The following is a 27,064-nucleotide window of genomic DNA, read 5'->3' on the forward strand; positions in this document are numbered from 1 at the left end:
ACCCTAAAAGCCATGCGCAAAGATTGTAAAAGAGCTGAGCGTCTTTGGAGAAGTGAATACAACATTGAAGACAAAAATAATTATTTATCAAAACAAAAAATGTACCACAAAGCCATCCGTGGTGCACGAACCGCCTTCTATGCTGATAAAATCAACTCAAGCCCCACCCCTGCCAAAGAAGTCTTCAAGCTTGTCCAAGAATTACAGAGCTGTAAATCCCCCTCCCCCAATATCTCCTCTGCGCAGCAATGTGAGGAGCTTGCTACGTTCTTTGTTGACAAAGTACAAAAGATTTACAGCTCCTTCCCTCAGCACTCCCCTAATCTTGCCAAATGCACCAACCCCCTCCCTAACTATATTACTATGACCCATATTCCAGTATTTCCTTTGACAACCTCACTATATTGTGTCGTAAAGGCAAAACTGGCTCCCCGTCAGACCCTATGCGTCCGGCTCAATTTTTGGAGTCACTCGACTTTTTTCTACCTTCTTTGGCTTCTGTTCTAAATCTCTCCTTCTCCTCAGCTAGTGTTCCATCTGCCTGGAAGCAAGCGTGGGTTTCACCTATCATCAAGAAACCCTCCCTAGATCCATCTAAACCGTAAAATTTCCGACCAATCTCGCTGCTTCCATGGCTGTCTAAACTCGCTGAAGCCCATGTTAACAGCATCCTGTCCCAACATATGGTCCAGAACAACATCTTGGACCCATCTCAAAATGGGTTCAGACCAGGCCATAGCACGGAGTCTGCTCTCCTGGCCACTACCGAATATCTCCGGACGATCTTAGATGCCGGTCAAAGTGCTGCGCTGATTCTTCTTGATCTCAGCGCGGCCTTTGACACGGTGTCCCATGACATCCTTCTTGATCGTTTGGAGACATTCGGAGTATCTGGCCTGGCTCTAAAGTGGTTCCATTCTTTCCTGAAGGACAGATCCTTCCGGGTCTCAGCACCCCCTTTCCTATCTAAATCTCATCCTATTGCACAGGGAGTTCCGCAGGGCTCTGCGTTGAGCCCATCTCTTTGTAATCTTTATGTGCAACCTCTAGCGACAGTGGCCAAAGAGTGGGGCCTGACACTGGTGTCGTACGCTGACGACACACAGTTGGCCATCACTCTCTCGGAAGGCCCGTCCATCTCGGCTTCTAGATTTAAAAACGGTCTCTCCGCAGTGGCCCAATGGATGACGGACAACTGTTTACAGCTTAATGCTGGAAAACCAGAAGTGCTACTCCTTGGTAAAAACACCAGCCATTGGAATGAGCACTGGTGGCCGTCTTCCCTAGGCACCATTCCACCTCCCAAATCCCTAGTTAAAAATCTAGGAGTGTGGATGGATGCCTCACTCAACTATCAGACCCACACCAAAAAAGTCGCTGGCACCTGTATTGGTTTGCTGAGGAACCTCAGCCACATATTGGGCTTCTTTGATGCTAAAGTCCGACAGCTCGTTATCCAAGCAACCATCCTCTCGCGCTTGGATTACGCTAATGTTCTCCTTTTAGGCGCCAACAAAGGAGAGATAGCACGACTACAACGTGTACAAAACTCGGCGGCGAGAGCTTTAGTCGGCCTTCCGCGCAGATGCTCGGCCAGAGCCACAATTCGCAAACTACACTGGCTACCTGTTGACTCCAGAATTAAATTCAAAGCCCTCATCATGACTTTTAAAATTCTCAAATTTGACAATCCTATACTGCTGCGACCTCTCCTCACCCCTTACGTTCCACCACGCAACCTGCGATCTTCCAACAAACATCTTTTGTGCGTCCCTCACACAAAACTCTGCCGCATGGGCGGCCGCTCCTTTAGGGTTTTGGGAGCCAAGCTATGGAATGATCTACCTCTAAACATCCGCTCCATAGAAAGTTTATCTGCTTTCAGAAAAGCTATTAAAACTTACCTATTCCCCTCCTCTTAACTCTTCCTCACTTTTCTCCTCCAGGTTAAGGTTTGTGACTTCTTTAGCGCCGGGACGCTCCATTGCCGGGGCAGCTGTTTTGCGCTTTACCAAATATAGAATAGAATAGAATAGAATTCCAAGGAGAGAGCATTATGATCACTGTATTGCCTCTCTATAACCCGCAAGTCGACAAGGTTTGGCCATAATTGTATGTCAATCAGGAAGTAGTCTATTCTTGTTTTGGAGTTCACCCGCTTATAGGTGTGTGTAATCCAAGGTCTGATATCGAGCGGCCATTCACAGCTCGCAACCCATGTTTGTAGGTTAGGGCAGTGACTTGAAGAGTCACACTCACGCTCTTGGCTAGCTTCTCGTAATCCAAGGGTGGATTGCCTAGTTCCATGTCTTCTTCATCAGTGATGTTTTTGGTGACATCTAGGAGCTTGAAAGTTACATTGAAGCCCCCTGCTATGACTATGTGATAAGATGCCCTTTCCTTCTCGATTATTTGATCTAAGTATGTAATAGTTAGAGTCATGGTATGGTGAGACAAACCTGTTGTAGATATTCACCAATAGAAAGCACCTATTTGAGCTGGTGTCTTTAACAATCAGGACCACTAAGTTAGGATTATCAAATCGGATCTTTTTAATATGAATCCCCAGATCAATTTTAGTCCAGATTATGAATCCACCCACTGGACGGCCTTTTTTTTATGGAATAGCTTCTATACTATAGTTGGTAAATCCCACTCTATTACATTTATAAATTGCCCATGTCTCCTTGTACCAAAACTGACCAATGACCAAAGAGAATCAAGGGCAGCCTTGTTGAATAAAGCCATCCATGGATAAGGCAGGTGAGGCATTGCCGCTCTATCATAAGATCTGATATCCAGAACGCCAAGCGCTACCCACAAACCAAGATTTTGACCACATAGAATTGGATCTGGTCTAACGACTTGGTCATGGAATTAGTTAACTTGGACTTTTATTCTTACCCAAAGTTCCACCTCCCGTGATCCATCTCTCTTCTTTTCTATAGCCAAAATCCCTATGTGAGTAGTTAAAGTCAGCATCCCTTGGCCTGGTGTTACCGAATAAATGAGCCCTTGAGTTGGAAGATTCTCCAAGAGTGCCTACCATAGGAACCATTTTGCCTCTAATCCCCCCCTGGCCATAGTGGCAGCCCACCTTAGATGGATTATAACTCATTGTGGTTTGATATAATGTGTTTCCTTGGGTAGGCAACAGGGACGTAGGTGCTTTGTAGTACATTTGGGGATTGGGGTTATTTACTGTGTTCTGCTAACAGTTTGGGGCTCTAAGATGCACAGTATGGCCCCTGCTCCTGTTTCTTTCTCGACGAGTCTCCCCATTATTACTATGATGGTACAAGCGACTAGGCTCAATGCCCTCACCTACACCTTAAGTTGTGCTAGGGAGAATTGTACTAGGATAAATCATACCAGGGTGTGCGCTGTTAAGCTGATGTATCAGGTCCCTTGTGATTCCCCTAAGTACAGACACTTCAGATGTAAGTCCCTGACATTAATCTTAAGGTCATGTAATTCGAAGCGTAGGGCTTCAATGCCACCAGTTGACGGAACTTCCGCTCCTCCCCCTTCAGATCTAGCCACAGTGCAGTCCATGCGAGGGCCTAAGACCAATTTATTGTTAGTGTCATTAGGATCTGTGCCTTCGGTAGCTAGGTGATCAAAGAGGTTAGAGCACGCAATGTTCACAGTTACAATTCCTTCTGCCATGTTGTTGGGTGGGACAGGGGATGGGGACTGAATCACTCGACTTGCTTTCTGGTGAACTTGGTGGTTTGTATTGCTATTAGGTGCTTGGCCTGCTACAATATCCTTTGGTAATGAACCAGAGCGTGTGACTTTCCTCTTAGAGTAATTTTGTGAGACGATGGATGCCATTTTGGTGCCAGCTTGTAGATGCTTATTTTGGCTACTTAACAGACTCTCTACTTCTTCAATTAGTGAATCTATTTCGTCTGCTAGACAGTTAGCAGCAGCACGTGCTGGTGTCTCTTAGCCTGTTTGGTCGTTCCATTTGGACTTCCTTTGTCCTTTAATTTCCCCATTAAGCATGGGCGGATTTTGCGAATTGGCAATCCGCGAACTTGCGTATTTACGGATTCGCAATCCGCAAAATCCGCGAACTCTCGCGGATTTTTTTTTTTGTGTGTTCGCAAGGGTTTCTGCCAGTTCGCGAGGGTTGTGTACCAGTTCGCAATTGCGAACTTACTTGTCGGCACGCAACGGCCGCGACTATGTTGTTTCTACGTCTACCCTCTGTTTCACCACTGCCACCCTCTGGTACACCCATGCCACCCTCTGGTACATCACTGCCACCCTCTGGTTGGTTTATCACTGTAGATTATGGGGGTGAAAAAAAGCAAGCACACCTGCCCTGCTTCCACTGACATGAATTAATTTGGGGTTGATTAATGTGTCACTGAATTTAAACTTCCAGTCTGGCTGGCACCTGCTTCCTTATCTGTAATTTGCTTTCTGTTGCAGTGCAATTTTTTTTCACAGGACCTTTGTGGCCTACTTGTAGCTATTCTCTGAGCCTGCTGTGAGGGTCAGAGCAGGGTCATAGAATAGTTGCAAGTAGGCAACTGAACTCTGAAGGGGCCCCTCAGGAAGCACTACAGGGAATGGTTACTAATGATAAGATTGAACTTTTGCACCTGCTGAGTGCTTTCAGTTTTGTCTGTAATTGCTTTCTGTTGCAGTGTAATTTTTTTAACAGGACCTTTGTTGTATACTTGTAGCTATTCTCTGAGCCTGCTGTGAGGGTCAGAGCAGGGTCATAGAATAGTTGCAAGTAGGCAAATGAACTCTGAAGGGGCCCCTCAGGAAGCACTACAGGGAAAGGTTACTAATGATAAGATTGAACTTTTGCACCTGCTGAGTGCTTTCACTTTTGCAAAAATCCAAATGTCCAGCAGCATCCACAAAAAGTAACCCTTCCAGGTCAAGATCCAAATCAAAGTGACCAGCACATGAAGAAAGCACTGGGAGGAGCCTGCTGGACAGGAACAGGAAGTTGGAGACTGTGGGGCACTTCCTTCCTCCCACCCCCCCCCCCCCAAAATGGACTCCTTGCAAAGAAAAAGTGCAGGCAAATGTCAACCTGAGGAGTTATTCTGATAAAATCATAATTTTCAAGGTTTATGCTGCCTGCTGGTGGATTTCTTGTGCGAAATTGCAAATTTTGCAATCTCGCAATTGCGAGATTGTCGCTGCCCGCCGCATCTACGTGTTCGCAAGTGTTTACTCCCGCGAAATTGTATAGTATTCTAGTTGTCAAGTGCGACCAAGCAAAAAATCCGCTTCGCACGGATTTTACGAATTTTCAGCAAGTTCGCGAGAGTTCGCGGATTGCGAATTTGCCGAAAATCCGCAAAATCCGCGAGCGGAACGGATTTTACGCCCATGCTTATTCCCCATCCTGCCACGCTCTCCCCGCTATGTCAGTGCACACACTAGTAATTTGTTTGAGACAAAAAGACACAGTACCTTGGGGTGGCGGGTGCTTGTTTCCCTTGCACTAGCTCATGGTCAGCAGCTCAGAGGGGTTGCCCAGCCTTGCCTCTTCCTGGATTTGACGGGCATGGACGGGCCCCCCCTTGGCCCGGGCTTTGCCCAGACGCGGCCTGTGCTGCGGGACACCTGGCAGGTAGTTATGTGCCTCCTGGCATGTAGAGATGCTGGGTGGGCAAGCAACTGAAGCGATGGTCCCTGGGGGTTGAAGTCCTCCCCTTCAGCAGGCACAAATGGTCTCCTGCGCTGTGGGACACCTGGCAGATATTTATGCGCCTCCTGGCCCTTAGAGATGCTGGGTGGGCAGCGCAACTGCCGCAATGGTCCCTGGGGTTTGAAGTCCTCCCCTTCAGCAGGCACAAACGATCTCCCGCGCTGCAGGACACCTGGCAGGTATTTATGAGCCCCCTGGGCGTAAAGATACTGGGGGGGCAGCGTGACTGCAGCGATGGTCCCTGGGGGTTAAAGTCCTCCCCTTCAGCAGGCACCAACGGTCTCCTACCTGACAGGTATTTATGCGCCTCCTGGTGCGTAGAGATGCTGGGCGGGCGGCACGACTGCCGCGATGGTCCCTGGGAGTTGAAGTCCTCCCCTTCAGTAGGCACAAAGGTCTCCTGCGCTGCGGGACGCCTGGCAGGTATTTATGCGCCTCCTGTCGCGTAGAGATACTGGGCGGGAAGCACAACTGCAGCGATGGTCCCTGGGGGTTGAAGTCCTCCCCTTCAGCAGGCACAAACGGTCTCCTGCGCCGAACCCCCGGTTGCAGACCCAACCAGGTCTGGGGTACCGACGGAGAGAGCGGTGCCCTCCTTCCCTGAGCTGTCGCCAGGTAGAGGTGAGGTATTCTACCCAGTCAATACGGGTACAGTCACCGTTCTGAGAACAAGAACCGGAAGTACCATTGGTTCCGTATTTTAGCACTATTTCTTTTTGATCACATTACTTATCACATAGCAGCAGCATCTTTTAGGTCCTGACGAAAGCCTTGACACCTTGTGGGTCATCACGGCTGAAACATGTTGACCACATATTTCATCTGACACATGTGGTTTAAATCCATACAGCAGGTGCACTGTTTTTAATCCTGACAGCAAGAATATACAAATACAGTATCGTTTTGTTCTCTCTAGTTAGTTTTAACATCACTCCATACATGTTAATGACATTTTTTGCGTTGCGCCCCTCACCTACACTTAGCCTCTCATTTGATGGATTTAGAATATCCTTTTAGAGTAGACATCAAAACATCCCTGTGCTCCTCTCTCTCAGAGAGGGGGTTGTACCCCTTGGTGGGACTAAGTTTTTCCACCAAGAGGAAAATCCCAAATGATGAAGCATGCCACCTTCGGTGGGTGAGGGATTTAGTCCTGAAAGGGATAATCCCATAGTTTGGTTTGTATGATTTTGTCAGTGTCTTCATTTGTTTTTTTCTTCATGATATATCCAAGGATTTTCTATGTTGTATTGAGGTATTTATGCGCCTCCTGGCGGGTACAGATGCTGGGTGGGCGGCACAACTGTTGCGATGGTCCCTGGGGGTTGAAGTTCTCCCCTTCAGCAGGCACAAACGGTCTCCCGCGCTGCAGGATACCTGGCAGGTATTTATGCGCCTCCTGGCACGTAGAGATACTGGGCGGCCAGCAATACTCCAGCAGTGGTCCCTGGGGGTTGAAGTCCTCCCCTTCAGCAGGCACAAATGGTCTCCTGCGCTGCGGGACACCTGCCAGGTATTTATGTGCCTCCTGGCGCGTAGAGATGCTGGGCGAGTGGCGCGACTACCGCAATGGTCCCTGGAGATTGAAGTCCTCCCCTTCAGCAGGCACAAACGATCTCCCACGCTGCGGGACACCTGGCAGGTATTTATGCACTCCCTGGGGCGTAAGATGCTGGAGGGGGCAGTGCAACTGCCACAATGGTCCCTGGGGGTTGAAGTCCTCCCCTTCAGCAGGCACAAAGGTCTCCCGCACTGCGGCACACCTGACAGGTATTTATGCGCCTCCTGGTGCGTAGAGATACTGGCCGGGCAGCACAATTGCAGCGATGGTCCCTGTGGGTTGAAGTCCTCCCCTTCAGCAGGCACAAACAGTCTCCCGCACTGCGGGACACCTGGCAGGTATTTATGCGCCTCCTGGCGGGCAGAGATGCTGGGTGAGCGGCGCGACTGCCGTGATGGTCCCTGGGGGTTGAAGTCCTCCCCTTCAGCAGGCACAAACGTTCTCCCGTGTTGCGGGACACTTGGCAGGTATTTATGAGCCTCTTGGCGTATAGAGATGCTAGGCGGGCGACGCAACTGCCGCGATGGTCCCTGGAGGTTGATGTCCTCCACTACAGCAGGCACAAACGGTCTCCCATGCTGCGGGACACCTGGCAGGTGTTTATGCACCTCCTGGCACGCAGAGATGCTGGGCGGGTGGGGCGACTGTCGCGATGGTCCCTGGGGGTTAAAGTCCTCCCCTTGAGTAGGCACAAACGGTCTACCCATCCAGTAACATCAGTGGCGCAACGAAACTTGAGGGGGCGAAGCTGCAAATTCCATGTAGAGGCCCCCATGCTCCGGACCAGGTCATGAGCTCTCAGGCCAGTGGCCCGCTGCCCGTACACAGTGCCTGAAGGGGTCCCCTGGAGCTCAGGCCCCCCTGCACTGCGGGGGTTATGCGGGCTATTGTTACCGCACCCAGTAACATCTGGTACGAAAATATTAGAATTGCGAATTTTGCAGCAAACACTGCATCCCTACAATTTTTCCCAGGTAAATTTCGTCAGGTCAAAAATTGTGATATTTACTGGGGGGGAAATGAGCAGTGAATAACAGGACATAAGGATGTATGTGTGATAGGCACCTCAATCTGCAGGCTGTGCCTCATTTTGTTTTTACAAAACTCAAAATATGGGCACATTATCACATCTCAGAGTAGGATTGTACTGGGTGTGATAATTACAGCATCCGATAATGTTGAACTCATAATCAAGGCTTTAAAGATGCTACATGTTGAATACCCGAAGCTCTGTATTCGCTGACAAAGATTTACATACGCTACTGGCAAAAGAAAAAAGATTGTGCAACATTTTGTGAATAAATTATTTCCTTTTGTGGTCTGTGCGCTTGATCCTCTTCCCACAATCCAGCCTCACTACGAGAAAACCGTTTGTAACACTTATTATTTCCACTTTTTTCCCTGCAAATGAGGCATTGTGCAAAGCACAATCAATCTATTTTCATTTAAAAAAATGCTAATGCAAGCACAATCCTATTCCATGCATTCTTCACCTTTGAAGCGCGCAGGAAGTATACATAATGCCAAGAACACCCTCTGATCTGCTAGAGCAGCGAATCTTAACCTGTGGTCTGGAAACCCCTAAGGGTCCGAGATGCCTAGTCAGTAGATCCAGGACTGCTTAGAAAATTAAATAATATTAACATAGCCATAAAGTTTATTCAAATGAAGACGCAAAATGTAAAATTAGAATGTTCTGTAAATGTGAAGGAATTTGCAATTGGAGGCTAAAATTTAAGGAGATATCCTCAGGTTGGTTTGTTGGAGAATTGTAGGTGCATGAAACAGAATAGATTATGGGCAATGAGCGGCCTCAATTGAATTTAGAAAAGTTCCAACCTTCCCATTGAAATCAAAATGGAGACTCTTTTTGGAGATGACATAGTACCTGATGGTGTAGGATGTAGATTTGATGGCTTGTGTTTGGCGAGAGGAATTACAGTATAATTCTTCAGGAACGGGGGTTTACTTTCTCAGCATAATAGTATAGAATCTGACATTTTAAGGCAAGGACAAGGAGGCATTATAATATAGCACATCTATTCAATCAATCAATCAAGGCATTTATAGAGCGCACTACTCACCCGGATGGTCTCAAGGCGCTTGGGGGGTGGGGGGGTGGGGTGCCGCTACTGCTCGAACAGCCAGGTCTTGAGCTTCTTCCTGAAGGAGAGGTGGTCTTGGGTCAGGCGAAGGTCGGTCGGGAGGGTGTTCCAGGTCTTGGCGGCCAGGTAGGAGAAGGACCTTCCTCCTGTTGTCGCTCTTCGGATGCGGGGGACGGCGGCGAGGGCGTGGTTGGTCGATCGGAGGTGGCGTTTGGGAGCGTAGAAGTTGAGGCGGTTGTTGAGGTAGCTCGGGCCATGGTCGTGTAGGGCTTTGTGTGCGTGGGTGAGGAGACGGAAGGTGATTCTCTTGTTGACGGGGAGCCAGTGCAGGTCTCTCAGATGTCCGGAGATGTGGCTGCGTCGGGGGATGTCGAGGATGAGTCTGGCTGAGGCGTTCTGGATCCGCTGGAGTCTCTTCTGGAGCTTGGCGGTGGTTCCGGCGTGGAGGGCGTTGCCGTAGTCCAGTCGGCTGGTGACGAGGGCCTGGGTGACCGTCTTCCTGGTCTCGGTGGGGATCCACCGGAAGATCTTCCGTAGCATGCGCAGGATGTTGAAACAGGACGCGGAGACGGCGTTGACTTGTCTGGTCATGGAGAGGGAGGAGTCCAGGATGAAGCCCAGGTTGCGTGCTATTTAATTGCACACTCCCATATCCAATCTACATCCACAATTAAACATGAGATGTCACTGCCTTTACCTCACTGGGGGGCGACCCATTTCTCTTTTGATCACTGCCTCTAGCAAGGAAAGTTGTGTCCCTTTATTCTCTTATTACTAAAGGCAGTCCTTATAGTTCCTGTTTAGGCTTTCCTACTTTCCAATACTAATATTGTGACTAACTTTCCTGCTTATTGCTTTTGCAGTTTGTAACTTTATTGCTCGATAATGTACTGTATGTGTACTTTTACCTCTATCCATTTGTTTTCTCTAGCTCCACTCTTCCGATAGTCCCATAGTGGTTCAAAACCATAATTGTACTACCTACTTCATCTTAGCACTCTTGTGCTACAGCGACTGTCAAACAAGGAGCCTGCACTTTATATGTAGGCATGAGACTTCAAACTCTAAGAATACCCACTTAGGAATCTAGCCCTCTCTGAGTTTCCTTACAGACCATGCTAGAACGTGACACATCCCTCTTCAAAGATGCTTGATCTCCCCCTCTCAGAGGTTGGTTTCAAAGGACAATATGTCTCCTGGGGGATGTCAATGCTACCCTCTACTGATAACTGAAAATCCATTTTTAAACAACCTGGCCCCAAAGTTGCTAATATAGGCACTGGCACTCACTATAACTCTCTTAGAGGCTTCTTTTTTGGTTAATTCTTTATTAAAGACATCTCCAAATTTGCCTATGTCTTCTCTTCTTCTCTGCCATTTCCAATTCTGAAGTCCATTGGTTCTCCCATCAACTTTAAGATGTAAGCGACTGGACCCCAGATCATCGGCTTTTCTCAAAAATCTCTTCTCTTCTGGGTTTTTTGGAAGAATATTGATTTTCCTCTCACCTCAAAAAACACCTACAGACGTTTGTGCATTGGCGCTGTGATTTTTAGTGTCGGCTTTCGATACCTTTCTCCAGGATTGGAGACACTTTAAGGGTTAAGCCTTCCCTCAATTTTTCTTTGATCCCTTTTGTCCTCCTCTACTTTCACAGTTATGCTCACATGACCTTTTTGACCCCCTTCTTGCCCTTCCAGGCCTGTTTTCACCTCTCAGAATACACATTGAACCTTCCTCCTCTTCATCTGTTTTTTCTGGACCTTTTTCCAGTCCCTGAGGAAAACCCACATTCTCTAGTCCTGAGTGGTCATCTTTATATCTTGGGTTGGCTAGTGTAGGGAATAGTGGAACATAAACTCACATTTCGCATGCAGATTCCTGTCTCTTGGAAGGCTCCTTGGTCCCTGGAACCAAGGGGTCTATCTCTCAAACAGGGCTGCTTCGATTCATTGATGTGTGAAAGAAACATGGATCCTCCTTCTGGCTGCTCCCCTACCCTGGACAATTGCATTGCTTCCTTCATCAAGTGGGGTCTCTCTATAGGACTATTAACATTTTCTTTTCGACTCAGCAGTTTCCGCCTGACACCCTCCTTTAATTTGCTATCCTTAAGATAAGTGCCCTCTTATTTGGAGGCTAAAGAGAGACCTACCATATCCACCTCATCCTTGTTATCCCTCAATACTGACATGCAGTCCATTGTGATGGACCTGTCTGCCATGATTTGAGTATTAGGCAACTATCAGCTAAGCTTCCATCCTACTTTGTTAGCTCTCTATTAAACATGTGTCTGGCGTCAAGGCCCTTTCGGTCCACAGGAGGACCTTCACCCACATCAGGGTTATTATGTTCTTCATTTCAGGGTAGACCAAATTAGGTTGCTTCTCTGTTTGTCTCTCCTACTTTCCAAACCACCCTGAACTTTGCCTTACTATCTAAAGGAGTATGACAGGAGTACAAACTCCCTAGGCATCCCCATGTTTCCCAACTCCTTGATTCCTTCGGGCTTCTGCACTGTGCCTGGAGTACCACCAATATCACTAACTGGGTTTGCTAGTTGGTATCCTAGACGGGCATCAATGATTCTAAGTACGATGCTCATTCCACTTCGAGGAGCTAATGCTTCCAGGGTCTTCTTTGCCACTAGTGGCCTAGTTGAGACATGGAAAGCCACAGATTGATCCATCGTCAGCCACCTTTCAGACCAACTGAGCATTCAACAAATTATATGGTTACTAGTCTTTGAGCAAGCAATATGATGATACCTCCTTGTCCTTGCCATAAAATAAGGATTGTTCTAGCTTGCAACAAGGAAATCTAAATGTTATTAAAGACAAGGAGGAGAAAATGATATGCCCCACCCTCCCTTTTTGCTAGTTTCCAACAGGTAGTATGCGCACTACATATCTAAATGGGACTAAAATGTTGTCGCAAATAGACTCCTATTTGAGTAAATCAGGTTCATACATTAGCCCAGATGAATTGACACTGATCCGGGAAGGACATAAAAGGCATGAAACATGTTGACCAGATTGTGAAGAATCCAGGAAGCACCAAAGTCTTAGGATTTGTAACCTTTAACAGAGACCCCCTTGAAAAGTATTCTTTTGGGGGGCCACTAATTAATTGTAACCACTATTTCATAGAGCAGTCTACCTTTCACTTAGCCCCATCCCCACATAGAATCGAGGCTATAGGTCTAGTGACTCTGGACCTTGAGGCCAAACAAAAGATCTCCGCCAAAGAGTCCCTCTGAGGGGTTTGTTGGGCAAGGGAGCGCATGCCCAATGAGAAGCACAGCCCAATGATGAAGCATGCCACCTTTTGTGCTTCAAGAAGACACCTCTGATGATCTTGACAGGGCCTGGCATTTAAAGTGATAAGACTGGAACCTTCAATATGGAACTGCATACCATACGTTTTACATACATTTACTTAGGGAGGGTGAGTGCTGTACCAGAATTCCTCTCTGCCTCTCCTATTGTTTGATAAGGTATTTGCACTACATCTGTGGTGTCCTTATATACAATGCATGAAATGTGGCTTATCCATGCTTTTTTCTCTACCTGAAAATGTCTTCTGCAGCTTTACCTCTTAATTCTACATGTTTCTTCCTTGTCTGATGACTTTGTCTCTCCTTTTTAGGTCTCGGCTAGGCAGAGCATGCGCTGTCTCGTCGAGAGATGCTGTATACACTATACTGGGGGAGCTCCGCCCACTTTCCGGCCATATGTTTGATTGGCTGCAATCATAAATTATGCATTATGGTTGGTTTTTGGTTTGTTAGTCCTGCCTCCTGACGGCCATGTCATAATTTTGTTCTTCCGAGGCTATCAGCCCCTTTACTTTAAAACATCTTGTTCCCCTGTCTCTCCCCATTCCCTCCTGCAGTCCCTAACTTCTTGGACCACAACCAGCCCCCCACCCCCTCCCGCTCGTGCCTTATTTGATGCCCGCACTTCCGTTGAAAATGCAATACGTCTCCCATAAAGACGAGTCCTGTTTGTCCTGTGATTCGTGGATAAATGTGCACTATATTTTGCCTGACCTGTTCTAATAACATGAGCAATACGAACGTCTCTCTTACGCATGCTTGGGGAAGCTCTGTCGCCATACCGCAACAGTGGTGCGGGTCTATTAGAACAGAGTGAGAGTTATTCTACAGCAGCTCTTCAGCGGCGCCCTGCCGGCACCAGGTTACAAACGACTTTCGCGAGAGGCAACATTATATCGCACAACACCATTATGGGGAAGAGGGCGGATGGGACGAGGGAGTTGCGCCAGCCTTGTTAGCAGTATCGAAGGGCGCTGGCGATAGTGGCACGTCACTCCTGGGCTGTCGTGCAGACACTTTCACTTTCAAGGTTGTGCGAATCACGGGGCAGATGCAGTCTTGCTCATGGCTCTGCCTGTCCTCCACGCGAGTGCTTCTAAGCACTTTCACTCCTGAGTGAAGCTTTCATTTGTTTTAGTGAACACACTTCCCATGCTGCAGTCAGTCATCAAACAGGACACGGGGCTGCGATCATGCGATGTGTTTACATCACCAGTAAGTGATGCAAAGAGGTGTCTGATTTAGAAGCAGCAGAGATAAGACTGTGATATGCCGCATCGCCTCTGGGGTTAGGAACTGTAATTATATGTTGAATGGATTCGAATGACGGGGCCATGCTATAGCGGTGAACAATATGACTCTCAGTCTTTTACTTCTCACCAATAACGTTGACTTCCTTGTCTAGAGCTGTGCATTAGACCGTTGATATTTTAGGATTGCACTGGGGTAGGGGGTTTCACCTCCTGGGCTGAGATTAAGCATTTGCCATTTTATCTACTGAACAATTACCCGCTTCTCACTGATGTCAGCAGCGAGACTTTAACACGCTGAGATCATTGCAATACTCTTTTTTGCGACCCTGATCAACAAGATACTGCCCAAAACCGGAAAATCAGCTCACGGATCTGTTCAGGATAGTTTTTTGCTGCGCGCTCACCATTTTCCAGTAAACGGCACTTAATGAAAGCAGGCATGTTTTCATGTCCATAGCAAACTCCCATCAATGTCTTTAGCTCCTTGATGACATTGCTTGGGTACGCTGTGCCATCCCTCTGTTTCCCATGTCACAAGCAACCTCGAGTTTCCCGGCGGCTTTGTAACCTGCTGGCACCCCCACCTCCATGAAGCTAAACTCAGCTGGTAAACACATCAAGCCTATATCAATGAGCTGATTTTTTCATGTAAATGCCCATCCAGGGGCTTATTACGGAAGCTTTCCACCAGGGCAAATCTGTTTTTCTGCTTGTGCAGCATAAACCTACCCGATGGCAAGGTTGCTCAGTGAGTTAACACTTCTGGAAACCCGGACATTGCACCCATGTCAGTAAAATGTTTATTATTAAATGTTATTTTCAGCACTTTGAAATCATTACCATCTGCAAACAGGAACAGACAGCTCGGTTCAATATCTCCCAAACGTGAACAAACTCTTCTCTCCAAAGCTATTCAAGTGGGCATAGTATTCTTGAAGCTTACTTAGTAAAGTGCAAGGTCGGGGAATAACTTTTCTCTTCCACCATCTTTTATGGAACTCGTCATAGCATGTCCTTTATTGCACCTTGACTGATCGTATCAACTGCTGTTGCAAATCCATCTAGAACTAAAATTTAGTCAACAGCAACTATGTTTTCATTTATGATTTGTGTTATGCTACATTATACAATAAAGCATGCACTTGTGTAAAAATACATAAAAATTGTACAAGCTGGGTCTACAGTTGTAAATGCAAGACTCTTCAATATGTGGGGGAAAATTGTCACAAAGCCCAAATTACTAAAGCACTGTCAGTCGTTTATTTAAAACAATATATCGAACATTCTGTATTATTACTATCATATTTTCATAATACACTAATATGGCGAGACCGATTGGCATGGCCAATGTTTGTTTAGATCTACAGGCATTTGGTCTTGGCTGTTGCCTGAACTTCAGCTTCTGGGCTGTGTACTTGAGTCTCCTATCCGCTGCTGCATTTTGTTGACGTGTTTATAACCTTCGCCTGTTTGAGCCTGCCTCTGTTTACATCTTCATCAGATGTTAATCTCTCTTTGGTTCTTCTCGAGTTGTCTATTTGAGCAACTTCAGTCGAGCAATCAAACGAAGAAAGGGTGTTACTGTTTGTTCTCCAGGTAGGTGCAGATAGCGACCTGATAATGCCGCAGAATTTCGGTAGATTGCTGGTGGGACTATACAAGTAAAGCAATGAACCGTACAGTTTCTGCCTCTTTGTCTTTAATAAAATGTAGATTACCTTGTCGCAAGCTGGGAAGATCGTTAGTTTCATTGATTTGTTAGATTGAAAACACATATTTAAGAAAGAGCATTTGTCAGAAAAGGATTTTCCAAGCAGTAGCAGTCTGCCTGTGTCCTCAGTTTTCACTATCCTTGTGCTCCAGTGTTTGAACACTAACACACATCTCCCACGCATCATTACAAAGATGTAATGAAGAAGACCAGTGTCTGCTTCAAAACGTAAGCAAACCATTCTGGCCCAGAATAGTGAAAGCATTTAAAAAGTCAATCTTCTGCTTTATTCCCTTGAGAGTAGCAGTACAAAAGGCAAGTTAAAACGTCACAATCAAAACATCAAATGTACATTTTTCATCTGTCCTTTCCGTGATAAATCTTTGTGTAGGCATGGCGTCCAAGTAACACCAAGTCATATGTGCCACAGTCAGGCTACTCAGTTTTTATTTGTCAACATAACTTCGCGTTCTGTGACTTGTAGACTTGCTATAACATCAAGCAACAAAGCATGCAGTGTGAGCCCATTGAAAACTACAAGACTAAGTGAAGGCATGACAAGTGGTATGGGGATAATTGGCACTCATTCAAAAGTGCAGGTGTGTGAGTTATATTTGCGTACATGGTTCCCGGGATGTGTGGAGTACGTATGTGTATTGCATGTATGTGTCTGCCTCTGTTTGCGCCGTGAAGCCTACCAGTGTCTTACTTTAACTACATTTCCCGGCGCTTGTACGAATACCGCAAGGGTATTTGCCTGTGAAGTGTCCACTCCTGGGCACCCCAGGCATCCCTCACGTTGTGGGGACTAAGCATCAGAGTTGCAGCGCGGGACCCATGATCAGAATAGTCACTAAGGCGAAAATATCCGTCAGGGGAATTAATGAGCCCGAGACCTGCCTAGGCGGGAATCGAACCCTGGTCCCTGGCCAGAACTCTGCATCAAGGTCTGCCTGCTCTAACCATTGAGCCACACTTCTCCACACGAGACTCCTCATTGCCTTTGCTTGTTATATGCACCATGGTATCGCTGCTACGCCACCGCTTGTTTCTTCGCAACTAAACAAACAAATGAGTTTAGATCCCTGAACAAATAAAAAGTGTATACTATTACAAAAATGAGGCATGCTATTGCCCCATAGACAAACCCTACGCCTGTGTCTCCTTGACAACGCATCCAGCAGGATTGTCAAACAACGATTTGACAACAGAAGAATGATGAGTTAATGGGAAAGGAGGTGTGGGCAAATGCCTCCATCTTACTTAGCACTTCTATTACGGTTCTGAGGTAAATCCAACACGTTATATTTCAGGAATATCCATCCAGAGACACACTAGCATTATTCACTGTACGGAAGTACTGCAGAGAGGCTAAAGGAGCATGAAGTAAACCAAAACAAAAACAAAACAAAAAGTGTCAAACATCATTTTAGGGCGCTTTAGGGCACAAATAAGAGATGGAAAAGCGGGAACCTTTATAAACAAAAAGTGTGTAATCTGTGAACCGAAATCTGATTTGGAAGTATTGAAGGTGGGAGTATGTCGTTATCAATATGGGGAATTTTAGTAGAGGCGCACAACAGACAAGTGGGTTCTGGAACCGCTTCAAATAAATTAAATTTACAGAAAGAGTTTCTCTGCAAGGGTTTAATAATGTACACTGAGGCTTCTTTATTCATGAACAAAAACAAAGGACATGCTGTTCCCCCAACTGCCTACCAAGTGCATTGGAAGAAGAAGTCTTCAAGGAAGTAAATACCGTGCATGCGTTCTCTCTATGTGGCTGAACGTGCGTGCCTTGGCTGTACTTATTAACAGAACAGGCTCCACGTCCTTGGCCAAGTTAGTATGCTAGTTCTCGTTTAGCTCACAATGAAACAGCAAAGAGGAAGTGGAGAAAGAAACAGTCGGCAAGTAACGAAAAACAAGAGCACACATACCTGCGCCTGCCATCCCCCCCTTGCAGTCTTAGGCTGGTCCTTCAATGTTGGAGCCCCCCTCCAGGCGGCTTGGCTTCTTCTCATACCATTCAATGTGCGTCCCTTCCTTTGGTTATGTTCTACTGGGTTAAAGAACACCCATTTGTGGTCACGTTTCAGGCCCTCCTTGCCTATGTCCAGCTGTCTCCTTCCGGTGCAGAAATGTACCTCCCACTCCCTTTCCAAAAGAAACGCCGGGTCTCTGGCAATGGCCCGCCAGGTGTGGCCGGTACCAGGGTGCCACTTATTGCCAGGGTTGTCTCACGACAGTGGCGCTGGATAAACAAGGGTCCGGATAACCAGAAGTCGGTACAAACAGGCGTCCGAAAGTGTGTTTGGTGACCAGGGACAGCCAGGGGACCCCGAGCCTCCTTTCACAGCAGTGAATTATGGGTGAGACGGCTGGGCAGCACGCACAGAACAGCGTCAGCGACGAGACTCTCTCCCTCCTCTCGTCATTTCCTCCCCATGCCCTCTCCGACACTCTCAGAATGAGCTCACAGAGTCCGTGGCGTGACAAACTGCACGACGACTTCCACTTTCTGCAGTCTTGGAATAGCTGTCATAGCGCGGCGCATTCCGCGCAGCCGGCACAGCAGCTCGCGCCAAACCGGTAATCACGAGTTGGCCACATTCCGCGCAGGTTGCACCGGCTGCATCTGCAGGTACAAAAGAAATCACTGTGACCTCCTACCTGTATTCACCTCATGTACAAAGCGCAACTTGATAGCGAGTCTCTAGTTACATTCTTTATGACAACATACGAAAAGTTTGCAAGCATTTTTAAAAGTCTATCACTGAGTTCTTTCAGTACTATTTTAGCTACACAATAGTATTACTTACAGTAGGCGTTACCACGCTGTGCAGCCGGAAGAGAACACGTTCATGTAGAATAAACAGGTAGATAAATAAGCAAAGCTCGAGGTCACAGTGGCTTCGAGTTAGCGGGCACTAAAACAATACAACACGCAGCAAAGTACACTTTCCAGCGGTTGGAAAACACTCTGAGTTGGATCGCCTGTGGCTGCAGGGTTTTAAGTCCCTAAGTGAAAGGTGACTGATGCATGAATGATCCGAGTAACATAACCCACACCAGTCTTTACTTCTTCGCACAAAGCAAGCTCTGAACAGAAATAAACAATTCATTTCTCAATAATTCAATATTCAGCAGCCCTTGTGAAGAGAGAGGAACACATATCATCTCCAGCGTTATTATGCATCGACATAAATAATATCAAGCTATACATCTGCACCTTCAAACCCCTTAAAGATACATTCATGTGCGTGAAACAAATATCAAGTACACACGTTAATTGTATTTTCACAATCTCGATATTAATATTAGCAACACAAAATAATAATACGAGCGCTGGACGTGTTCACTTTATTACCAAAACACGAAGCAGTGATACCACGCAGCTAAATAACCGTTTGTCAAGGATAAGTTTTTAACAGTCCAAGTCTCCGAGCCTGCACTTGTTGCCTGTAGCCCGTGAGGTGTCGTAGTGCGAGGCAGGGGGCGTGGAGCAGTGCACTTGCATTATTTGTCTTCAGTTGCGTAACCCGTCCAGGAAACTGGCGCGCTGCCAGAGAAACCGAGTGTAAACGGAACTGAATTCGTGTCATTTAAAATATAACCGAGGGGGAAAGCAAAAGAGTCACTAATCCGGTCCACTTCTGTTAGACAGCCTAGCCTTCTCTAGAGACAGGCTTCATACACGTATTCGTTAGGTCTGCTTTTGTAGCTCCTGTTACTACTGTATACAACTGTACCGCCTTGTTCCCCTTTTCGTTTCTTTCATTCCTGTAAGGCCGAGGTTGTGAAAGAGGACAAGTTCAAGTTCATTCTTTATTGTTTGATTACTTAAAATCTTACAATGTAAAACCAGAATTTATATGAAAAAAGAAGTAATAACAGTAGGAGGTAAAAACATGAATAAATGATGTCTTATTTTTAAATAGATACATTTTGATGATATCAGTTTCATTACACTATTAACATTTAAATATACGTAAATGGCGCCCGGGAACCCTTCTTGGGTAGCTGAGCGCCCTACAAATCCAATAAATATATAACATAAATAAATACAGTACATATCAATTCAATTCTGCTAGTCTACTTTTGATTCAGGACTTACTAAAAACTACACAAAGGCTGAGTTCAATGTTAAATCGTCAGATTGTAAACACTTTATCAAAGCTTGCCTGCAAGTCCGAACTCCTTGTGCGTTAAAATGCCCCTTAAGAATAATTTTTCTTTCAGTTTTCAGTTCTGGGCATACACATAGCAAGTGGATAATATTTTCCTCTCCCATTTGGCAAAAACGGCAAAGCAACGGTTCCTCTGTTCTTAGCCACGGCATAAGATGACATATGCCGGGAAACAGGGCCGGACTAGGAACCAAAACCGGCCCTGGCAAAGTGCTCGGCCGGCCCCAGCCCCCCCCTCCGGGGGTTGGGGGTGCCGCCGAGCTCTTTGCCAGGGCTAGTTTTCGGCCGATTTTGTTACAGGGCCAATTATGCTGCAAAAACGGCCCTGTAACAAAATCGGCCCTCAGGGGCCCAAAACCGGCCCCCACCGGTGCGGCGCACCGGGGGATTACCCAGTGCCCGCTACGGCCAGTCCGGGCCTGCCGGGAAATGCACCAAAACGAGCTTTTATGAAAATACGCTTGTGCTTCAGTGACCATGGGGTTTCCAGGTATGGTTGTACTTTCATCTTTGTGATTCCATTCATTAGTGGCCAAGCATGTTTCCTTTTTACAGAAGAGTCTTTATCCACAAGCAGTGATAGATATTTTGTTATATTATTAATAGATTTTTTGGAAGGATTCTGTTTTTATTGTCTTGTTCCAAATAGGAGTTGCTGAGTATTCATCAAGTGCAGCATGTAAATATTTCCAGGCGTATAATTTACAATTTATATTTATTTCCTGCCATAATAGCTGAGACATTTGATTTGCATTATAATTTTTTATTCTGTTCCATACTTTGGCCTTTTCGTGCAAATGATTGGTTGGTTAATCCATATTCCAATCTTATCTGTGCTGGAGATGCATTGTGAGGAAGATGAAAGAGGGTTTTAAAAGTTTTTGTCACTACATTATTGGTGGTCTCAGAGTCTTTCCCACACAGCGCTTCACTACCATATGTTAACGTTGGCAATAGTTTTGCCAATATTACTTTAAAAAATGGTTGGTAAATCAGCTCTCCTAGCGGTTTCTGCAACATTTTTAATGCAGCTATCAAGGTATTTGCTTTTCTTTGCCTATCAGTAGTGCTTTAAATGGGCCGGTACTCACCGGTACTGAGTACCGGCACTTCTGAATTTTTAGGCCCTCAGTACCGGCACTTCTCATTAGCCAAGGGAGAGTACCGGTACCCTAATAAACGGGACTGCAGGCTCCAGGTATGTCTCTCCTATTGCACAGGGTAGATGTCGCTCTGCTTCTCTGGAGCGTGTAGGCGCGCCAAGCCTCCTGCAGAGTCCCTGCTGGAGATTCCAGCAGCGTCCATGCGAATGGCCTGAGACTGCAGGGGTCTAAGAGGGCATGATGTGCGTCACGCTGTGATTAACAGTGCAGTGTCTAGACAGACCCTTCCCTGTCGATCACATGCGCAATAACTATTCAGCTGAAAGTGCTTTAGCCTCACCCCCGCCCCTCTCCATCAGGTGTGTAAATGGGTTAATACAGGCAGTCAGTAATTCAGTTGTATTTAGGATATTGATGGCACGGACTGTACTAAAGCGAGTGGCAGCACCTAAAAAATCCTCTGACTTCGCCAAAGCCGGTTTTCTTTGCATTTTTTTATTCAGGACAGGAGCTGCTTCTCTTTGTGAGCCCCTTCAAAATTAATCACCGTATTTACAAGACACCAGTGACAGACTTGAGTACTGGCTCTATGGGTGTGACGGTAGCCCCACCCATATGGCAATGAATAGCAGGAAACGCTGCAGTACTCTAGGAATGAGCTACATGACAACTGGCAATGGCTTTGGTTGGGGATAAAGATGAGGTGAACATAGCAGAAAAGAGGTGGGATGAATGTAAAGAAGTGAGGTGATAGGTTTGCCACTTATTTTCAGATAAAAATACCACATATTTGTTGAGATCTGTATTCATAAATCGTCTTAGAAATTGTATTTTTTTAAACACACATTTCTGTAAAGTCATAAATCTGTTGCATTTCTTATAATTCACACGCACACACACACACATACAGACAGACACACACACACTGGCACACAGTCAGACACATACAGACACACATACAGACAGACACACAGACAAACACACACACAGACACACACACCCAGACACGCGCACCTAGACACACACACACCTAGACACCTACACTGACACACACACACTGACACACATACACACACACACACTGACACACATACATACAGACAGACACACATACACACACACGCACACCCAGACACACACACACCCAGACACACGCACACCCAGACACACGCACACCCAGACAAGCGCACACCCAGACAAGCGCACACCCAGACAGGCGCACACCCAGACAGACTCACACCCAGACAGACGCAGACACACACACACACACACACACACACTGAAAACCAAAATACTGGCCAGATGGCAAACTTAGGGGATGAGTACAGCATGGAGGGGAGAAAAGGAGACAAGTAGGGAAAAAAACAGTGAGGAAATGTAAGACTTGTGGAGAGAGTAAGCGAAAGGTGGGAGGAAGAGGAGCAGAACTAGGGAGATAAGCTTAGAGGCTGGGTAAAGATGAGAGGCGAATGGAGAGGACATGCCTATGTAAAGGCATGGAACCAGGAAGAGCCTTGTCGTAGGGAAAAGGACAGTGGCATTGTTTTAAATGGGCTGGTACTCACAGGTACTGTGTACCAGCACTTATTATTATTTTTATCCCTGTTAGTACCGGCACTTCTCTACTGCTGAGGAGAGTACCAATACTCATGAAAGGTAGGTTCTCTGGCTGCTAGTGCTGGTGAGCACTAGGCTGTCATGGTTGGAACCTATTTGATAGCCACGGCGCTTCTATAATCCTAAGCAGAGCCGCTGTTAAACTATTCAGCGCAGGATCATTTGCATGATGTCCCTGTGTTCACCATCACACTGTATTGACAGTGGAGGGCCCATTTAGGCCCTGTGCTGTTAATCACATTCCCACTATTGTGTGCATTTGGGCAAACACAGGTATGAAGGTAGCACATGGACAGAGGCAATTTAGAAACTCATGGGAGGGAAGGAGTTTAAAATGGATTTAATCCCACCTGAGACTTTTTGTAAGTGTTTGCTTATGTCTGTGTGCTTGCCGACTTGTGTGTGCCTGTTTTTCTGTGAGAGAAAATTGAGGGAAAGAGGGAGAGAATCAGGACACTCAGGAGATTTTAAAGGGAGTGTGAGTGTGTGCGAGTGTATGCCTGAGAGTAGATAGTATTGTGCCAAACAACAACAAATAACAGTATGGCATTAAAAAGCAGCAAATATTACAAAACGCCGAACTGTTCACATATCACCCTGTTTGGATTTCATTTTGTGTAACAAGTTAACCTGTTTCATTTACATAAACACATTTTTCATGTGTTTTGATAGTGGCTGCAACTGGTACAGAATTCATTATGTATAATCATATGTTACTCTTAGCCCCGCCACTAGCCCCGCCCACTTGCCACACCTCTAGCTCTTATTAATGAGTACCTGCACTTATTTTTTCCCATTTAAAGCACTGCATATCAGTCTTATGTGGGAGAAAAGATCCTTTGTTGTCAAATAATACCCCCAAGTATTTATAGGATTCCACTTGTTCTAATTGATTATTGTCAAGGAACCATTTACGCTTATGTTTTGACCTTGAATTTTTGTTAACCTTCATGATTTTAGTCTTTGTTTCATTTATAATCATTCCATTTTCTTTTGAGTATAATGATATCCTTTTTATCAGACGTTGCAGACCCACTTTTGTTTGACTAAGTAAAATGACATTGTCTGCGTATAGTAGATTTGATATCTGAGTATTAGCTAGTTTGGGTGAATATGCACTTACTTTGTTCAGTGCAACAGTTAGGTCAATACACACCCTTGTTTTAAGCCAGTTGAGGTTGAAATTTCCTTCGTTAACGTTGAGCCATCTCCCATCCGAACTCTGACCCAAGTGTCAGAATAGAGGGTTGGATTGCTGTTAAAAGGGAAACTGGGATACCTTGTCCCTTCAATTTTCGCCATAAAATTAGTCTGTGTACACAATCGAAAGCCGATCTAAAATCAACACAGAAAGAGGAGATTCGAATACCAAGGTGTCATTGGGCCTAATTGGGTCTAATTGGGTCTGTGGCTAATTGTACTCACCGTCTGATTGGGAGCTGGGACATAACTTAACATAGGCCCAGGCACTAAATTAAAAGTGTCTCCGATTTAGCGAACCGAGTAGTGAAAAAAAGTGGCTAACATTTTCAAATCGCGGCAACTCAGATTTTTTTTAACACATGAAATATGTATTGTCTTGAGGGGTGTGTGATTGCATACATCTGTGCTTTCTGCAGGCAATATCGGAGGTAAAAGGGTACTTGAGCAGGGTACTTGAAATGTTTGTCCCATAAAAAAAAGATAAAAACATTGACACCCCTGTTATGTCCTCAACATCCTATCAACTCAAGAAGTGGGCTTGAAGTTCTATAGTTATCTGCCACACAAAAATAGTAAGTAAAGGTAGTGAGAGAGAGCATAGTCTAAGGCTATATGCCACTGGGCAACAACACTGTATGTATAGCGCTACTCAGGGCTTTAAGTGGGCCGGTTCCCTCTGGGTCTCAGACTCGGAAGTTATTAGAAATGGACATTGAAACAGGTCCCTCTGGAGCCATACATCCATGACAGGAAGATGGATCTTACTTTTTTTTAAAACTTTTTTTATTTAGAACTTGCACAGTGTGGTTAGGCCTGAGCAGTGAACTTCGCTCCGTTTGCAGAGTTTGTGGAGTTTTCTGCACTCAGCGGAGTGCAGAAAACTCCGCTTCACGATGTGCAGCGGAGTTTTTTCATCGCTCGCGATCGCTAACGGTAAGTTCGCAATTGCAAATGGTAAGTTCGCGAGCATGAGCTGCCACTCGGGTAGGACTTCTAACCGAGCAGCAGGAATACCAGCACAAACTGCAGTTCGTACTGCACTCCGCCACTCGCGGAACTTCGCAGAGTTTTTTTGTAACTTTGCGGAGTTCCACGTAGCAAAACTCCACGAACTACGCCCAGGCCTGGGTACACTACAAGATGGCACATCTGGGAACAATACACAATGTAGCGTCATACAGCCATCAACACATCTTAGATGGACATTATACTGAACCTATACAAGTTGTCAGTAGTCCTAGCTCAGGAGCATCATGGAAGAGATATATAGTTCCACAACAACATAATAGGTAAACAGTGCATACAATTAAATCCAGGAATAAACCACCCAAAGAAAAAGATAATAACTAACAACTGTGGCAGCAGCAGATTGGTAAGGATATGTACGTCCACTGCAGTCGGGAAAGAAAGAAGAGGAGCACTGGATCCCGGTCCTGGGTGTCTCAAGGGGGACCAGTCACCTTCCCTAGAAAGGGGCGATGGGAGGTGGGGGGGGGGCGTCACAGAGGGTCAGGCAATGTAGAGCCCAACCCGTCAATAGGTGACCACCACTCATTGAGGATCCAGTAGACGTTGTCCCACTGCCTGGCTCACAGCCAGCAATTGTAAAATAAAAAAATCTTTTGGCATCGTTTCATTTTGCATTTGCCGGCTCTAAGGCAGCGCTATAGGGAGGGGCAGGCCAAGGCATGGGAGGGGTAGAGGAGGAGAGCTACATGCGCTCCACCTCCTATGTGCTTATGTGTGTTTGACCAGCCGTCTCAGACCGACCAAAACTCACATGCACACTTAGGTTTCTCCAGTTCGGCTGCATTGAGCAGCCGGGCTGGAGAAACCCCGACAGACTCCCTGGCCTGAGCAGAGTGTCTTTCTACCCCACTCAGGCCAATCCCGCCCTGCTCTGCAGCACAGGGATTGGATGGAGGTCTGTCCTAGGGGCTGCTGGGACCCCTAAGAGGAGAGGCGGCTAAAGTTAAGTTTTTTTTAACAGCCTCCACCTGACCTTCCTTCCCGCGTTCCCTCTACCCGTCTCACCACCTTTTATGTGTGGTGGCCGCCACTGCACAGCAGCCACAGGGGTAAGTCTCGTCTCCGGCCGTTCACATCTGGCCATTCCCATCTATTCTTGCTCAATCTTGCATTTTGTAAGAGTGTTTGCTTTTTTACAGGATGTTGTTTTCTGCAGTTTTTTTAGTACAGCATATTGCTCTTATATAGGCCATACTTTGTACTGAGTAGCTGTCACAAGTGCGCGGGGGGAACCGAGAGCAACGAACTACAATAATGGCCGCCTGCCTAGAACACGCATGCGCAGGGACAGGTCAGGCAAGTTAAAGCCCGACCCCCTCAATCTGCAGTGCTTTGCATTCTAGTGTTTTGTGGAAGCTTAGTGCCGTCTTACCTGTTTGCTTCCGGGTTGTCGCCCTCCTTGGCGTGGGTGAGGCATTTCTCCTATCGGGTCGTCTTTTCCTGGCATACCTTTGGACTTCGTTCCTGTTACCTGCAATCATAAGATAAAAACAGACATAGACAAAGCAGCATTATCGGTTTATACGGTAACAGTGCTCTAGCGCTGACATGTTATTTCAAGATTAATTGTTTATATCACATACCTGATCCTGTGCTTTCAGCGCTGGGGGGATCCGTTCAGTCCTTTGGGATCTAAAGGAAAAAGTGAGGACAGTTATTTTACCTGAGCATAAGGTGTATTCAATTTAAGACAGTTACTTGGGGATTGTTTCCACAAGCAATACTAGGTAAATAGGTAGGCACATACACAGATTTTACATAATGTGTCCTCTCATTCCCAAAGAGTCCTTTCACTTACATATCTTCATTGTTTTTTCCTAGCACCAGACACTAGCTCTAAACTCCGTTATATCTCACTACCCAGTTTACTGAAGGAGGGATATCATAAGGTAGGGAATAAAATAGTAACAAGAAATACAGACAAGCGTATGTATGTTTCCGTTCTCTAACTTATGTACTGACTTTCTCCTGCCTACAGCCTCTTGCCTCATCCTGACGGATCCTGTGGTTATCTGAGTTACGACGTGGAATTTCTTCCCCTTTTTTCCTTGTTTTGTTTCCCTTCTTCCCCGGGTTACCATTGCTACCTTGATAGTGTCAGGTGCAATAGGTGATTTGGAGAAGTTGTGGACCTTACTTCAAATCCATGACATTCCTGCGGAAATAGAGGTGAGATTCTTACAGAACGCGAAGCCCAAAAAGAATAGATTTTCTTTCCGCCCAGACGTCATGGATGTTAGGCAGGTGACTCTAGCTGATTTAGCACACA

General features: G+C 46.1%; 1 protein-coding gene across 3 annotated transcripts in view; it reads right to left on the reverse strand.

Annotated features, from left to right (window-relative positions):
• Positions 1-26,237, reverse strand: part of PIK3AP1 (phosphoinositide-3-kinase adaptor protein 1) — a 1,822,514-nt gene extending 1,796,277 nt beyond the window's left edge. For 2 of the 3 annotated variants that reach the window (XM_078643125.1, XM_078643123.1), the window contains exons 1-2: positions 19,086-19,141; positions 17,594-18,291 (exon numbers count right to left, since the gene is read on the reverse strand). In XM_078643125.1, coding sequence (XP_078499251.1) covers positions 17,594-17,606 — 13 coding nt within the window. In that variant the 5' untranslated portion in view covers positions 17,607-18,291; positions 19,086-19,141. Of the gene's footprint in view, positions 1-17,593; positions 18,292-19,085; positions 19,142-26,167 lie in introns of those variants that run through there. The other variant, XM_078643124.1, reaches the window with a different exon arrangement.
• Between the last annotated feature and the right edge of the window lie 827 nt (positions 26,238-27,064).

The sequence above is a fragment of the Lissotriton helveticus genome, chromosome 5_1, assembly GCF_964261635.1.
Source record: "Lissotriton helveticus chromosome 5_1, aLisHel1.1, whole genome shotgun sequence".
NCBI classification, from domain to species: domain Eukaryota; kingdom Metazoa; phylum Chordata; class Amphibia; order Caudata; family Salamandridae; genus Lissotriton; species Lissotriton helveticus.